At 44.3% G+C, this 17,516-nt stretch overlaps 1 protein-coding gene across 1 annotated transcript in view; it reads right to left on the bottom strand.

The window, feature by feature from the left end:
• The window catches only part of adamts9 (ADAM metallopeptidase with thrombospondin type 1 motif, 9), a 53,980-nt gene that overhangs the window by 3,236 nt on the left and 33,228 nt on the right, over positions 1-17,516 (bottom strand). Inside the window, exons 30-39 of the mRNA XM_061219441.1 lie at positions 16,091-16,258; positions 11,785-11,961; positions 9,536-9,706; positions 8,925-9,119; positions 7,365-7,494; positions 6,723-6,817; positions 5,794-5,888; positions 5,577-5,710; positions 3,242-3,333; positions 1,436-1,540 (exon numbers count right to left, since the gene is read on the bottom strand). Of these exons, the coding sequence (XP_061075425.1) occupies positions 1,436-1,540; positions 3,242-3,333; positions 5,577-5,710; positions 5,794-5,888; positions 6,723-6,817; positions 7,365-7,494; positions 8,925-9,119; positions 9,536-9,706; positions 11,785-11,961; positions 16,091-16,258 (1,362 nt within the window). The remainder of the gene's footprint in view (positions 1-1,435; positions 1,541-3,241; positions 3,334-5,576; positions 5,711-5,793; positions 5,889-6,722; positions 6,818-7,364; positions 7,495-8,924; positions 9,120-9,535; positions 9,707-11,784; positions 11,962-16,090; positions 16,259-17,516) is intronic.

Raw genomic sequence — 17,516 nt, 5'->3', positions numbered from 1 at the left:
ACCTGAAATACCAGAACAAGGGGAAACACAACAGTAAGAGTGGCAAATGCTAACAACCCATTTCTGAGAAAGTCAGTAGCAGCAGGGTGGGAAAACATTTTTCTCCGTAATACTCAAAGCAGTATGAGTAGTAACCATTCTCTCTAGTATGAATGATCAGATCCTAGGTGCCCTCCACAGCACTTGGTGTAAAATAACAGGTTTTTCAGCTGAGTGCCCGGCGCTTAGAGGTGCACCTCCCGTGTTAGCCAGAAGCAGCCCCTGTGTGATTACCATCACAAAGGCCGGCGGTTAGCTCTTTTCTCAGACCGCTCAAAGCAGCACTCACACTGGCCATTGAGAGCATCAGAAAGCCTGGGGGAAGGAGCAGAGAGAACGAGCTCTTGGTCATCTGCCCGGAGGTGCTACTACAGACGCCAGAGGGGGAAAAGTCTGCCACCAGGAAACAGAACAGGGTGATGAAATATGTGTCCTGAATAGCTATGCACTATTCTTACATTTCAATCGGCTTCAAAAGTCTCCAGCCTTATGAAGGTTTTGAGGTTTTAGTGCAACTTTCCATCACAAAGTTATATATGAGTGCGCAAGTATTGTACAAAGATGAATATTTATTTTGTATTGTTAGATAATGGGGCAGTTGCACAGTACATCCAGATAAAGCATTTGGTCTCACTCTAGTGATTCATCCTATGATTTGGAATCATATCCTGGCCATATCAGTGGCAACAGTAGCCGGCAGTCCTATAGAGCATATAGAGTCCATATCGACACCTATCGAGCACAAGAGTGACTCAAGTCTGTCAGGCCTCTGCAGCCTGTGTGCATAAGTGCTGCAGCACTCAGCTCAACTGCTGCCCTACCGAGTGAAAAAACACTCAAAGAGCTGAGGAGGAAGGCAGTCAAAAGATTGTTGGTTTGATCCCCCACCCTGAGTGTGTCAAAGTGTTCCTGAGCAAGACGCCTAACCCCCAATATCTCCTGACTAGTTGATTGATACCTTGCATGGCAGCCTATCGCCATTGCTGTTTGAGTGTGTGTCTGAATGAGAGGCATCAATTGTACAGCACTTGGATGATGATGATGCATATAAATGAGTCCATTTACCATGCATGCTGGTCTACACTCTCCCAAACTGTCCCAGAATACTTCAGAAATGGCACAGCCATAAAGACGTGAAGAAATAAAAGAACAGAAGGCGGGTACATGCTGGAGATTTGAACACAATTTCATGGAATAATTGTATTTACCAAGATTTTGACATGGTACCACAATTCAAACTATTAAGCTACACAATCACTGATAGTGTCTTGTGTTAAACAAATGAGTATAATAATTGCAGTAATGTATATCATGAATTTTAATGAAACACAACTAATTAACATGGAAATGTGAATTACATTAGTTATACACACATTCTCAATGAAAATTGATTTACCTCTGATTTATGAATATCAGCAACAGCATAGTTTCCTTGGGAAACCCATTTTGTGTCTTCAGCAACCTGGAAACCCGTCCCAGAAAGGTTGATACTGAAACGACCCTAAAACACACAAGAAAAATAGTTGGCAGGCAATTCTACTTCGAACACAGTGACTAATACTTCTCATATCTAAGTCATATCTTTGAAGCTCCTCTAAAATGTGTATGCTCACATGTTCCTGTGATTTCTGACAAGTTCTATCTTTAGAAGTGTAAGGCTTGAGAACAGACCGCAGGTATGAGGGTGCTGTGTGCTCTTGCTACACGGTCGGTGAGTAGTAGAGACCTTTATCTGGGCCACCTCCATTATCCACTGAAGGGGAGACCAGGAGGGAAGTGGCATGCACGTATTTGTGCTGATTCTTGATGAAATGAACAGCAGAATTCTTATTGAGCTGGAGAGCCCTGCTGTAAAATCCAGCTATGACCAGCTTGAAATTCCAGCTACCAGCTGTTTCAAAACATAGCTTGAGCTGGTCAAACCTTGTTGAGTATAAAGCTGGTCTAACAGGTCAACCAGTCAAAGACAAGTCAAAACCTAGCTTGAGCTGTTTTTTTCAGCAGGGAGACCTGATGTCTTTCGTGTATCTCCGAGGTCAAGGCTCCAGGTAAAATACCCTGGGGATGCCTGGGAAATGAAGTCTACAGTAGGGAAGGGATCTACAGTAGGTGGCAGTGGTGCTGCTTTGTAAGCTGCTGCAGTTGCAAACACTAAATGTCGAAGTGTCATTTATACAAACCGGCCGAAGCCAATCCCTTCTATAAACACGAGCATGGTGAGTGCCACATGTAAATAATTTACTCAAGGAAAAATCTGCAGTTCTACAGTATTTCTTCAAATAATACGCAACAGTCACTTAGTAACAGTAACAGTAAATTATTTAAAACTTTCCGTAGACAGTGCGCGGTTAACGCGAGTATAAACCGGGGCCAGCCCGGGGCCCCGGCTGTACAGACGCGGTGCATGTGTGAGGTGAGCGCGCCGTCAGCGCGGAGAAAGTAGGCCAGGCTCTGACCCCTCAGACACATCTGTCCCCACGCCTCGGATGAATGAAGACCTGAGTGGGTGAAGCCGTGTTTTAACTGGCTCTCCCCTTGCCGACAGCCGTCCGGAGCGCTTCAGAGACCCGCGCGCTACGCTTCTCCCGGCGGACGGACGCGGAGAGGCCGGATGTGTACCGCGCTCTCTCCCTGTGAGCCAGCGCAGCGCAGCGTCCCCCTGCGTTCCTCCCCCGGTGTCTGTGGAGCGCGCCGGTCCCGGAGGCCATCAGCTGACGCTAGCGCAGCGCGAGCGCCGCGGCGCAAATTCCTCCCAGGTTACAAGGAGGCGGGGAGGCGCCGGCTCGCGTGTTCGTCTGTTTGACTTGTTCGGAGCGGCGCGGGATTGGCGGGTGTTCGCAGCTGGTTCTTCCCCGACGCGCTCCTAGACGCAGCCGCCGGCACTGTGGATGTCTGTCCGCCCAGCACCCTCTCCGCACAGGAAGAGCCTCATCATCCGGTGACCCGCGCCAGATGCCGCACAGCCATGCGTGTTTGTTCCCCAAACTTCCCAACTCACTGCCTTTTTTATTATCGCCTTGAGCAACAAGCACCAGTTTGAGAATATTACGCTTGCGGAGTCTCGGTAAACATCTGTTGAGTTTCAGATCTTCACCCTCGACCTATCACATGTAAGCTGGTTCATTTGCGCCGCGGTTGACAGGTGGCAGTTCAAGCTGCGATTCCGTGGCCGCGGCTTCGGAGAACGCCTCGCAGTTCTTACCTGCGGACACCTGGCGGCGCTGTAGCAGTCTCCCGCGGTGGCGAAGGGGACCCTCTGGCCCTCGCGGGTATAAGCAAACTCCCAGTCGGTCGCTGAAAATAAACAGTCCCTTCAGTGACAGAGACGAGCAGGCATGGCGGACACACAAACAAGCAGTCTTATTTGTGTGGAGCACAGCTAGGGGGGCGCAGCAGAGCACAAACCTTACATTCCTGCATTACAGATAAGCTACAGGGCTGCCAAATAAGTCAATGTAATTACAGCTGGGGCAAGTTAGGCTAATCCCAGCCCTTCTGCGCCTTTCATTGACAGCCCTCTACGACTGTAAAACACATCTTGAAATAATTAACCCCTTCAGGCATGGCCTTAATTAAATGTCAGCATCATTCATGCAAAGTAGAGCCTTTCATTTGTAACGACTTGGGTAGTCAACATATGAAATTCCCTGACTTTACAGTATTTCACGGCAGCACTGACGGGCAGATCATTGTAATCCCGCGATTATCACTGATGCTGCATTCTGACAAGCCTCCAGGAGCTCACTTTCCCTCCTCATGTTCCCAACATGTGACAGCTAGTGCCATTAAACTGTCATGAGCAAAATTATGACGGAATGCTAGCTCTGGGATAATCCTGACCCTACATGCCCACCTCACGGAGAACATAGACCAATACCCTACCCCCTCCACCAATTCACGGCCACAGAACTTCCATTTATTTACCTTGTGTTATAGATATAGCTAACCTTTTTTAAGATGTATGCAAACATGCATTTGTAAGACGGCTAGCAGAATGAACTAGATGCCAGTTGTAAGGGGCAGGGGGTTGCGGTCTCTCTCTCTCTCTCGCTCTCTGTCTCTCTCGCTCTCTCTCAGCCTCTCTTTCTCAGTCAGTCAGTCTCTCTCTCTCTCACTCTCTCACACTCAGTCTCTCTCAGTCTCTCTCTCTCTCTCTCTCTCTCTCCCTCTCTCTGAGTGTAGGCGGCAGTGTGGTTCAGTGGTTATGAAGCCGCACTTGTAGCTGAAGACTGCATGCTCAGTATCCCGGGGGTGGGGAGGGGGAACCACTTTTGTATGCTTGATGGATCTTACTATAACTCAAATTACTCCAGTCAATAACCAGCTGTAGAATTATTGAGTGAATTATTAAAAAACTGCAGGCTGTTTGAGTTCTGTGGACGAGGACATTTTTTGTTGATTACTACTTGTTTTGGAATGACTTTAAGCTGAATGTCACACACACACACACACGTATGTAAGCACCCACTCATGCACACACACAGTCCTGTGGCATTTAGAGTAATTGCAGCAATTCTGAAATATGTGAGACAGATCCCTTAGGTGTTGACTAACTCCAAAGCAATAATGAATGCACATTTCTTAGACTAATTAAACCTCAGAAGAGCACCATGCCTGCTATTTGCACAACATGTGATTTTCTGGTTTAATAATGATCCAGAGTCCTCGAGCTGAAATATGTTTAAACACATGTTAGAAGGCAAGCGACAGACATTTTCAGACCTCGGGCTGAAGGCTCTCCAACAACTCTAACATTATGAATACCCCCTCTCTCCTCAAAGCTCTGCCTCGATACTCTATGACACTAAGCATGTGCACATGTCCAATGGTCTGAAAGCTTCAACTACAAGGTCAGGTATAATGGTATAATTTGTTTTATTTACAACTAAGCTTATTTTTTGTTTATTAATGGAGTGTCTTATGAAACACCACTAAAATGATCTTGGTGGACAATGAAAATGAAAAAACCAAGTGGCTACGGTTCATTACTGGGACCCGGAAGTTTGGTGGCCCCAGTGTAGCCACAAATAGATCAGTGCAGCTTTTGGGCCCTTAACCATACATTGCTCCAGGGAGGATTGGCCCCTGCTTAGTCTAATCAACTGTAAGTCACTTTGGATACAATTAAACTAAACAGGTATTTGTGTTACACTAATCAGTGTAAATGTGTGTCATAATGGTTGACATGTCTATGGTAAAATGTCCAATGATACAAATGTCCAAAACCATTGTGTTTGAACATTGTCCCAAGATCAGATCTTTGCATGTGGAGACGTCTGAATCCACATGGAAAGTTTTGATCTTGGGACAATGTTCAGACACATTGATCAGTTTCTAAGTGCAGAATGCATGCAAACTGTGGACACAGGGTCAAGTGATCGTGCAACAAAATATTATTACATTTGTTTTGAACTTTGTTATATTCAGGCCCGTCAGCCTTCAAGCCCTTTATTTCATGTTTCTGAATTTGAGGAATTGCACTGATGCTCTGTGACTGTGGGACCCCTGTGAAGAGGCGCGGCGTCTCTGTGACTCACTGATGATGTGCATCTTGAGGAGGTCCACCCGCACCCTGCTGAAGGTGGACAGTCCGGCGGCGGTGTAGTCCCTCCTGCAGGGGCAGTCCTCCCGCCGGCTGCCGTTGTAGGGGCACTCGGTGGGGTTGTTCAGCCTGCGTACAGAGGCACCACAGTGATCTCTTTGTGTCAGACAGAAAAGGAGACGGCCGGACGCATCTCCCGAAAACGCCGTTACCTGAAGCCGAAGACTTCGGAGAAATTGTCGGCGTCGCCCGCCCTCAGCGTGACGTACTCCCGCGGACGGTGTGACCGCATTCCTCCGCAGTAGATCTGAGGAGAGGGGAAACAGCGTGTGGCTTTGGGGAGAGCGGACCTGACCCACTTCAGCAGACGGCAGTTCAAAAAGCATCAGAGCGCCGCGATTAAAAAAGAATGACGGCCCACAAATCAAAAGTAAACTCCCGCGGCATGACACAGGCCAGCTGAAATCAAGTACAGTTGCCCAGTCAACTTGGGAGGTATATAACAACTATAATATTAATACATTGTACATCTTAAGTGGATGATGTGCTCCAGAAAAATGGACTGTACAGATGCAAAGTTACTGTACAGGTTAAATATGAGGATATTTTGTCATGTTTATCTGATTAAAGATTTATGCAAAGATGTATAAACATGCTGATACTGCATGCAGAAAAGGAAAAACTCAACGAGCTACAAGCCAGCTAAAGAATGGAGGATCCAATAGGTGCTCTACAACCAGGACAGAAAGATTACACAAAACTCCTTACCCGGATAACTTTACAGGGACAGAGATCAGAGACGGTGGAGCACACTAGGCTCAGAGAAATGGACTCTTAATGTGAGACTGACGTTTCAATGTCCGAGGAAGACGTTGCTTGAGGAAGTCTGACGTTTTGACATCTGAAGAAGATATTGTTTGAAGAAGACAGATGTTTTGACGTCAAATAACGTCTTCCTCGGAGTCAAAAACCTGTCGACATCAGTCTCACATTAAACAGAGTGAATTTCTCTGAGCCTAGTGTGCTCCACACTCTCTTACTTGGGGCTAGTCCCCGTGAAGTTGTCTGGGTAAGGAGTCTTGTGTAATATTGTACCGTATGTGACAATAAACAAGACCACAGCACGGTACAATGATCTCACCTTAAGTGGCTTTCCTTGTACAATGAGTAACTGCTCTCCGTCTGACAAAACGCCTTTCTGGCTCTGGATGTCCCTGCAGCTGGTGGGCAAATGGCCTGTGAGGGGAGAGAGGAGAGGCTTTAATCTCAGCAGGGCTCAGACTGGCAGAGCACAGGACAGGGAGAGGCTGTAGGTCTCAGGACTCAGACAGAGCACAGGACAGAGAGGGAGACGCTGTAGGTCTCAGGACTCAGACAGACAGAGCACAGGACAGAGAGAGGCTGTAGGTCTCAAGGTTCAGACAGGCACAGGACAGACAGGGAGACGCTGTAGGTCTCAGGACTCAGACAGGCAGAGCACAGGACAGGGAGAGGCTGTAGGTCTCAAGGTTCAGACAGGCACAGGACAGACAGGGAGACGCTGTAGGTCTCAAGGTTCAGACAGGCACAGGACAGACAGGGAGACGCTGTAGGTCTCAGGACTCAGACAGGCAGAGCACAGGACAGAGAGAGGACACTCACAAGCAGGGCTCAGACAGGCAGAGCACAGGACAGGGAGACGCTGTAGGTCTCAGGACTCAGACAGGCAGAGCACAGGACAGACAGGGAGAGGCTGTAGGTCTCAGGACTCAGACAGAGCACAGGACAGAGAGGGGACACTCACAGGCAGGGCTGCTGCAGGCCTTGCGCTGCTCTGGCCTGGTGTGGGACGGGCACTGCTCGCCGTCCCTACTTCCGGAGGAAACACACCGCACCGACCGCTCCATCACGCCCTCCCCACAGGTGACCGAACACTGAGAGGACATAAACCAAACCAGGTTAGCTTAGCAGCAGCACACATATGATCACGACAGGCAGGCAATACTGATGATAAACATCATCAAGATTCAGTTTTCTTAACTTTATTTTCATCACTAACTCATTATAAATGGGCATTATAAATGGGTATGACTTTGCCATGGTGGTCAAAGGTCTTGGCATCATGGAAACTCACATGGAAGCACAAGATGACACTGTTTAATTGTATGTGGAAGGTGAATGCAAACTTGAAAAACATTATTAAAAAAACTTGTCATGCCATCCCTCATACCTGCAAGTAAACATGTGTATTTGGACAGCTTTCATTTCAATTGGTTCACTTTTTCCGTTGCTCAGTCAGGATAATACCACCTTCAACAGATTAGTAGAAAAATCCATTAGGATTGTAAAGTGATTACAGTGGTGTCTGACTCGAGGCAAGTTTGCAGATGGGACCTAAAGTCTCACTTATAAGGTGCACTGCTGGTACTCTTTAAAATATAAAGTTTAATCCTGACAGCAATGATGGAAGCATGTCACAGTGTGCAGAGTTTACGATATCATGCCCAAACAACAAAAAACTAATGCTAGTAAGCTGCCCAGCTATCTTCTGGAGCTGCAGAAACAGCATGACTGAAGGCATTACAACTCACAACAAAGCACTTCACTAAATCTGCAGGGATCGCTTCATGCATGAGTAATGGGAGACGTAATGTGTTCACACATTTTTTCAAACAAAAAGCCCTCTTGTAAATGTTGTGAGAGCCCTGTTCTCGTGAGGTTTCAGCTCATATGGAATGGGTCCATCAGAGTTTGTTTCCCAATTGAATTTTCGTATTCACACTGCTCTCTAAGAAAAGCACACTACGCTCAGTCCAAATGAGAACAAAGCACTACTTTACAGCCGTCAGCTGTCAATAGTTTGTATATATACAGTGAGCAGCATAAGACTCGGAACAAAGACATATTTTTCTTGACTTGGATCTGTACTATGTCAATTTTAGATTTTCAGCAATTATTAAAGACTATTTACATATATTTTGGTTTCACCATGTAGTTATGACAGTGATAATGAAAGTCAAGGAAGCCATGAGAAAGATGAACAGGCCAAACCTTAGGTTTACCAAAATCAACTGTTTGGAAAAAAAATTAAGAAGTAATTGCAAAAGTAGGCTGGTAGGCCATTATTAATCAGCTCTGTAGTAACAACAAATCACCTGAACAGTATCTAGAATAAATAAAAAATAATAAACTCACAGAGGAAGCCTACTAGAAATCAGTTCTCATTTGTTTGAAAACAGTATTGGAACAGCATCTGTTTTATTTGATTGTAAGGCTCGTATTGAGGTGTGGTAGAGTGGCATAGAAACTTCAGGTTTTTTTTGGATCATATATTTTTGGAAAATGTATAAAGAAAAGCACCCACCGGTCCCCAGATTCCCACTCTCCAGGTCTGTGGAGCAGCACAGGGGGGCAGGCTGCACACCTTGGCGCTCTCCGGAGGGGTCCCAGGGCAACTGGGGGAGGACTGGTACCCATACTCATAATGATCCTTCCCAGAATGCACCTCACTGCAGGACACTAGCCTCCTCTGGTAGCCCTGTCCACAGCTGACTGGGCACTTTAACAGGGAATAAGGACAGGAATATCTGTAAGCATGGTGACTGGGTTGTCAGTGACAGAGTTCCACAGCAAGGTTCTCCTGGAACAATTACTGGAAATGTATATCACTGTTGTACTAGATAAAGCCAATATATACAACAAGATTTAAGGACAAAAATGTTATATACAGTATCTAGTCGACAATCTACAATATTCTACAGTTAAGGTTAACTGATTGCTGAATAGTGATATATCATAGCAACAACTACTGCCTTACTGATGGCCTGTAATAATCATTACACTATGCAATAAAGATGAAGGGAATGAATCATCGAGATTATATTCAATGCAATGCTTCTAAACACCAAAGAATCAAGGATGACTCTTATGACTAGGTTTTTTAATGACATGGAGACCACCATTTTGAGCACTCACCTCTGACCATTCCCCAGTGATCCACACAAACTCACAGGGCTGTGGGTTACAGCTCTCTGAGTCAGCTGGCTTTTTCTGGGTCATACAGTACATCTGATGAACCTCCTCCTCCCCCAGGTCCACACACACAACCGCTCTGCGCCTCAGGCCTGATCCACAGCTTTTACTGCACTGCAATGCAAACAATGTCCAAAACAAATTAGCCAGCCGTGGAGCTCAACTAAGAGCTACTTTACCACTGTCCTCACACACTAAAGAGAGGCTATGCCTGAATATTTGTGCAAAGGGTGAGTTGAAGGTGTTTTGTCAGACTAAAAATAGGAGATAAGGAGCTGTAAACACTACTCTGTCAGATTTACTGTTTGACTTGCAGTAGGACAAGATCCAAGGGTGAAAACCAATGTTTGGGCTGCCATTTATAGCTCTCCTGCAGCTATGTTTAAGTATTCTGCGCCTGTTAAAGACTGTTTTTCTTCACAAACTGGTCCTGGGGCGGACAAACCTAATACGTAGGAAGAGTGCTTGAACAAGGATATATAGTTACTAGATGCGTCCACAAGCTTGACTGATGTTTGCCTTCCTGAGTGAAGTTATGAGGTCTGTGACGTACCTCAAAAATGCATTATCTGCGTTCTCAGAAAAAAGGCTTTACGTAAACTGAAACGCAGATGTTTGTCCTGCGCTGGATGGTAACCCACACCTCAGGGGTAACAGGCTTTGCGTCATGAGCACTTGTGAACTACTTCAGCTATTCTAAATGAGCCCAGCTGGGTCCTTTCCCGTTCAACATTCAGCCCTGTCAAACAACCCAAGCACATCGCATGTTAGGTGAACTTTATACACTGAACTTTATACAGAAAGGAACGAACCACTGTAAGTTTGCCTCGTGGAAACGTAATACATTGGTTTAAATATTTATCCTAATAGCAGAAATCGGCCACATCTTGTTTTGCAGCAAATATTTTTCAATCACTTAGACCCCTCTTGTCACAGGGTTAACTCACAGCTCATGCAGTCACCAATGAAAATGTTATGCTGCTGTAAATTCACTTGTTATGCTTGTTAAAGCTATTTCATGCAAGGCTGTTTATCTACACACAGAACAAAAACACATCTGTCTTCGTATAATCAATTCTACTAGTCAACCAGAATTCTCCTCCACTTTCTTTGCATGTCAAATGGGCTACATAACTCTGTGTGTGCCGCAGGCTGAGAACCACTATTGAATATATTGGATCATTGCCTTTAGTAAAAAGGGCAAAAGGGTGAATACTTGAAAAAACAGCCAAAATTGTTTTTGTTGTTTGTTGTTTTCATCAAGGCATATAAAGATGCATTTACATACAAACTGGTATTAAAAAGAAAGGAAAAAAGGAACCACATCACATGTTCCTCAGCGTAATGAATAAATTTAAGCAGAGGGAAGCAGTGCTTATTTCTAGGAAACCTGTCACATTCTGTAAGTTTTCCGAGGCTGAGGAGCCGCGCCAATACGCTGTGAAGCACCATGACCCGGCTAACGTCCAACAGCGCGCAGAGCGAGCATCCCTAATTGTGCACAGCTGTGGAGTTCGGCCACGAGGGGGGCTCAGAAAGCATTTGCGAGTAGGACTCTCGACTAATTAGACTTTTCTTCTAAGTGCTACGATTTCATGCTGGTTTTTGACCTAGTTTTCTGTTTTAGACTCCCTCAACATTTGCTTTTACTAAAACTATTTTAATAAATCCTTTTGCACAGTGTAAGAAAAATCCTCAAAGTGCGCTTCACCTGCTGTTTCGTCATTTTAAATGTGGATTATTTCCATTTTCTAAGACTGCGTGAGTGTAGTTTACGGATAAGTTGGTATTTAAAAACTAGCAATGCCCTTTTAATTATTTTTTTTTGCATTCTAAAAAATAACACAAGAGATGCACTGCATGCCCACACAAGGAAATAAAATAATAGCACAGAAAAAATAACCAAATATTTTACGGAATGACAGTCTTAAATAGTCATTTTTTAATCATATTTCCATCATAAGCAGATTGCCCATCCCTCCCCCACGAGCGCTGCGAGGTCTCCATTTCCCTTGGCCCTCTGACAAGAAACATCTTGTGCAAGATGGGATCTGGTCCAAGTTAGCCGCTCTGCTCGCACCTCACTATATCAGCAACATGACACTTCCAGCGCGTCACTAGGACGGGCGCATCTCGCTCTTGTTTATGTTGAACACGGCGTGTTTCGGTGCACCCGCTGCGGCTGCACTTACCTCATGCCATTCACTCTCCCTCCACCTGTAACGCGCCGGGCATTCTGCGGCCTGGCACAGCTGGCTGGATGCCGGACGGGCGGACCTCGGGCACTCTGACTCTCCAGGGCTGCGCCGGTTTCCAACCAGACAGAAAACCTCCCGATGCTGCCGCCCTCTTCCACACGATGAGGAGCACTAAACCGAGAGGGAAGGTAAGCTTTGCTCCTTTGCTTTGGTAAAACGTGTGGGATTTTTTTCCTTAAACGAATTTATACCAACCTGCAAATAATAAAGTAGCTACAGCTTATTTAAGCTTCAGGAGGCTTTAGCCAGCCCTTTAATGTTATGTAAAACAAAAACGCGTAACTGTAACAAATGGATAGGACGTCGCAAAGCCGTTGTTTTAATGTAATACTTCACGCGTCAATGGTGCGCTATAGTGTCTACATATTTATAGCCAAGTGTGTTTTAATGTCTAACATCAGGCCATAAAGGCGACAGAGATGCATATGAAGTATCCCGATACTTATTCATGCTTTACCGTTGGCGACCACAAGTCATATCTATACGAACTTGACGAAAAGTATCTCCGTCAATTGGCTATCCAAAAACAGGTCGACGTAACATTGCCTTTTGGAAGTTGGTATTTTAAACAATAATAAACATGGTTTAAAACATCCGGATGAACATAAGCTACAGAACGATGGCAACATGAAGAAAGCTCATGGCATTATGTCAGTCTGTAATTATAAACTACTATTAATAATAATATAAGTTAAACAATCTCTAAATGACCTCCCACCATCCTCCTCATCATGGTCAATGACAGTACATTTAAAGGGAGCGCTTCAAAAATATTTGAAATACATGACAATACAGTATCTTACATACATATATACGTTTAGTTTATGCATGCTTTTCTTATGCCATAGCCTCACAGTGACCTTGAGGATGATTTGTATTTTTGGTTTAATTCACAATTCAGTCTATTCAACTAACCAACAACTATTATTAACATATGCAAACAATATCATGAATAGAATTGCAATCATTTTTGATAAGCGACAGATGAGCTACTTATGCACTTATGACACATTGTAGGTTTAAACCACAAACCATGATCAAGTTTATTCATCTGTGCCTTAAAGGAATCTGCCACCTATGATTTATTTGTCTATGATTGTGATGATTTGGTATTGTTTCACTGTAATTTAGAAGTAACACCATACATAAGAAAATAATAAAATACCAATTATAACTACAGATTATTATGTGAACTAGGACTATATTCAAAATAAAATGCTACAGTTATTAATCACACATACACATTTTTGGGTCACACAAATCTTTGGGCTGTAGGCCACATCTGGTCTGACAAATGCGCATGAAGACATGTATTTTCACTGCAGAAATGATAACACAGCAAGAAACCAAAGACTACATATAACATCGCACAAGATACTGTAATGTTTACATAAGTGGAAAAAATAAATAATGACTCTGCATGGGAGGCCCATGTCATAGGAACTCTGTCCGACTTTGTCTAACAGCAATAAAATATCCATTCGATAGAGTGCACACAGCCTTCACTCGATAATAAAGAGCAGATTTCTGCAGGGACCATGCAAGCCAACAGCATACAGGATTAGATTTCATTCCTTGTGGCAGTCACTCTGAACCATAGCTCAGGTCAGAGGTGAGCACATTGTCAATGTAAAATTTGGACTCCTTACATTAAACTTGTTTGCTTTCTCCTATTTTTTTAGGCCTGGAGTATATAGCTGTGAGACACAAAACTACAGCTTTAAGGACAGCTTTGTAAGTAGAGTTTTAACTGCTATCTCTGTTTGGTGCACACGCTGTTATAGCTGTTCAATAGCTATATAGCTAACAATAATATATTATGATGTTTTTCATAGGTTAACAATGTTAGATCAAAGTGCATTCTGCACCTAGAAGGGTAGCTTCATTGAGGTTATACCAGGAAATTGCATTAATGTACATCTGTATTGAAATCTTGCCTTGGACTTTACAAAATTTTAAATCAGTGTACTAGAACTCCATTGCTTTCATTTACCAGTAAGGAATGTTACATCAGCATTAGAATGTTCAGTTAAGAACATGTTAAGAACATTCTAATCACATATCTGTGTGTGTGTTTGTGTGTGTGTGTGTGTGTGTGTGTGTGTGTGTGTGTGTGTGTGTGTGTGCGTGTGAGAGAGAGAGAGAGAGAGAGAGAGAGAGAGAGAGAGAGCGCACTAATGCCCTTGCCCACCTGTCAGAGCAGTAACGAGACCCAGAGAAGTGTACTCTAAACACCTCCAGATGTACACACTATAAAACCCTTGGGATGTGGAGGGGCTCTCTGACTAAATATGCCACTAAAAGCAGCACACCCTCCTCCAAGTGCACATCCCCTCAACTCTTCATATGCATTTCAACCAGTGTGTGGCCTGCACCGTATACAATAAGGTAATGTGCAGAAGAATCATAACACTGTAGGGCAGCAGTAAATAACTGAGTTATACTTTGATATGTATAACCGGGGAAAGAACAGTACGCTCCAGAATACACATGGAAACCGGCATTGCATGTCACCATTCAAGATGTACTCTTGATAGGGCTCATATTTTTCTCTTTAAGAAAATGACAAAAACATGTTGGTTACTTTGCTATTTCAGATTTTATATTCTATAGTGTATTTTCTCAAAAGAACGGAGGAAGACTCACAACCAGAACCATGGAATCAATTTGCTGCATACTCTGTATTGTTTGAAATGTCATGAATCAGATGGTACCATGTTTCAAATTTGTTACACACACTGTCTTGGGGAAGGGAGGAGGGTGGATTGTGATCGCAGACTGGGGGAGAGATTGGGGGTGCAGGCTATAATCCTAAATGTTTTTAGCTTCAGCATTGCACTAAACTAATTGTTATCCAGGACATTTTTGCGATTTTTGCATTTTCCATGACTTTGCCCTGATTAGAAAACTGCATAAAGAATAAAGAATTCAGGTTTTCCAGGATGGAAACACCACTGCACCAGGCAGTACTTCTTTGCACAGAGATGTGATTTTGAGATTACCAACAAATTGAGAACTAAAAACTGGTTACAGTAAGTTGGTTTCCATTTTTCAAAGGGGTATATTTTCCTGCCATAATTACACACTATTCCCTCCTACACTTTCACAGAACATATGTCAGAACATAGGCACACATATCCAAGATCTATGGGAGCATCTAACCTTCACCCCTCAAACACAAACTTGGTAGACATTTTCTACCAAGTTTCACTTTTGTAAAATACTGTATAAGCTAGTCCGTGAAGGAAAACTCTCCTTTAATATGTGGAATTCAATGTAAAACTCACCAAAAAACAGATTTTAAACTCATTTTAAACTTCTCACCCAGAACTGATTTATATACACACGAGTGCCTAATGCACTTCATCATGTGCATTTGAACTGTACACACAAAGGATAAGTCAGTGCCAGAATCTGTTGGGGAGCAGGGCAGACAGCTCCCTCATGGCCTCGCTAGCTGGCTTATGTTTTGTGGTTTTCTCCAAGGGATGTTTCAAATTGGGAAGAGCTGCCCCTGGTTAAAGTGTCTCCCCAAATGAGGGGACTCCTCAGTGGTACGCTTCCAAACCAATCACGCCCGCCGTCCGGCTCAAACACAAAGGCCGCTGTGTAAGCTTGGCTCACTTGTAATAACAACTTCAGGACATCTGCTACGCTTTTCTGGAGGTCTGTCTTCATCCGCCCCAGAGCGCGCACTTAAGATTGAGAGCCGCGGAAGGCCTGAGATCACACTCCTGAGGTATGGCTCGCAGATGTGAGCGCCTGACGGAGCCTAGCTCCCACAGACACGCCGTGGGCTCCCATATGCTCCGAGCATGCTGGGAATTCTTTCTTTCTCTGATAGGCTAAGCCCATTCTGACAGGTCACACGGAAGACGTTTCCGATAGGTCTGCTATTGTGTTCAGCCACCGCTTCTCTCTGACTGGCTTTAACCTCTCGGGGGCCCAGGATGAAAGGGAAGAGGTGACCCCCAGGGCCCCAGTGCGCTTCCTACCGGGGGGCCAAAAGAATGAGATATGACATGGCAGATTCCCAGGGTGATAAACAGCTTCGGAGGGAGCGAGTGTGGGCCACGGGGCTGCCTAGCCACATATCTTTAAATAAAGACACAACCCCTGCGGTGAAGTTTCAATCCCCGCAAGAAACGCTGGGAGGAACAAGGAGCATGGCGGCAGAAGTAAGGAGGGAGGGGAGGGTAGGGGAAGAGGAGGACCGTTGGGGTTTGTGTTTAAACCGTACCTCTCCCCAGTGTCCTGTCTTCCACTGAGGGCAGCGCCCCCTGCGGCAGCGCCTCTGCTTGCTGGGGCGGGACAGGTGCTGGCAGCTCTCCTCCTCCACGGACGCTCCGGACCGGGTCACACACGTCACGTTACGGTACTTATGTCCCTTCCCACAGGAGACGGAACACTGCAAGACAAGGGACAGACTGCTCCGTAAGGGTCATCCGGAACCATCACAAAATCTGCTCCCATCACACAAATATACAGTATATTCTTACAGCACAAAACAATTTATCCATGGTTTTTATCAAAAAAACAGTGACATTTTGTATCGGGAAGAAAGATGAAGTAAGACACTGATAGTAGAGGTACACCTGCGTGCTTGAGATGAGCAGGGTGAATTAAGAATGCATAGAGTGTCCACTTTGAACACTGTCAGAAACAAAAATGCAAAAATGAGTATCAACAGGAATCATACCATAGAGAACATACCCCATTTTCTTACAGTGTATTATATATGAGGATAAAACCGTAAAAAAATGAAACTATTTATAGAAATATGAGACATAGTGATACCAAAAATAAACAGCTGGCAAATGAGTCATTGATTTTAAACAAATAATTGTAATTTTTCAATACATTTTGATTCGACCATCGATAATGAGGTGCATGAAGCATCACAAATAAATAAAACATTCAGTTTTTACATTTTGACAATTCGTTATGTTATTCATTACAGAATTAGCTGGGTCACAGGGAGAAGTTTACAGTCATTATCTACACATTATATTAGCAACTTTACATCGAAGAATAGATACCGTATTTGGATCAATTAAAAATGCATGTCATTAAGTTAGTTAATGTCAGTAACAGTTTTCCGAACAATAGCCTACGGCTCACACATTTAGCTACCATTTTATAGCATGTTAAGCATATGTACAAACAATGTACAAACATTAGCATTAATATCCATGTTTATTTTGGCTTTGCAAAAAAATGAATTTAAGCGTCTTGGGCTGAGCTAATTGGGCAGCCCTCAGGGGGATTTGGCGGAGAGGGTAGACTTGATGCAAAGATGGAATCAGAGGGTACGGTAATTGAAAGCTTTGTTGTGAACCAAGCGGCCGCAACCCTTTCCTAAAGGTTCACTGAACTTCCAAAAGCCTAACCCTGTCTGACAAGCACACAGCACAATCGCACTTTGATTTGAGATGTGAGGCTTTCAGTTAAGATGGAGGAAACAAAAGAGGGTGGGGATGGGAGATGGATCTGATATGACAGATCCTGGGTTGAACCAGTGCGTAAGGCCTTTATGGTGCCCACACCGAGAACCCCAACCAACGGCAAGTTGGGAAGGAACAGATTGTGACCTTTCACCCTTTAGTAGATGGGAATCTGTGCGTTTGCGAGACAATAAAGATAGTGGACCAATCAGAAACATCTGC

Source organism: Conger conger, chromosome 14 (genome assembly GCF_963514075.1).
Source record: "Conger conger chromosome 14, fConCon1.1, whole genome shotgun sequence".
Classification (NCBI taxonomy): Eukaryota; Metazoa; Chordata; class Actinopteri; order Anguilliformes; family Congridae; genus Conger; species Conger conger.
This window is presented reverse-complemented; position numbering and strand designations above follow the sequence as displayed.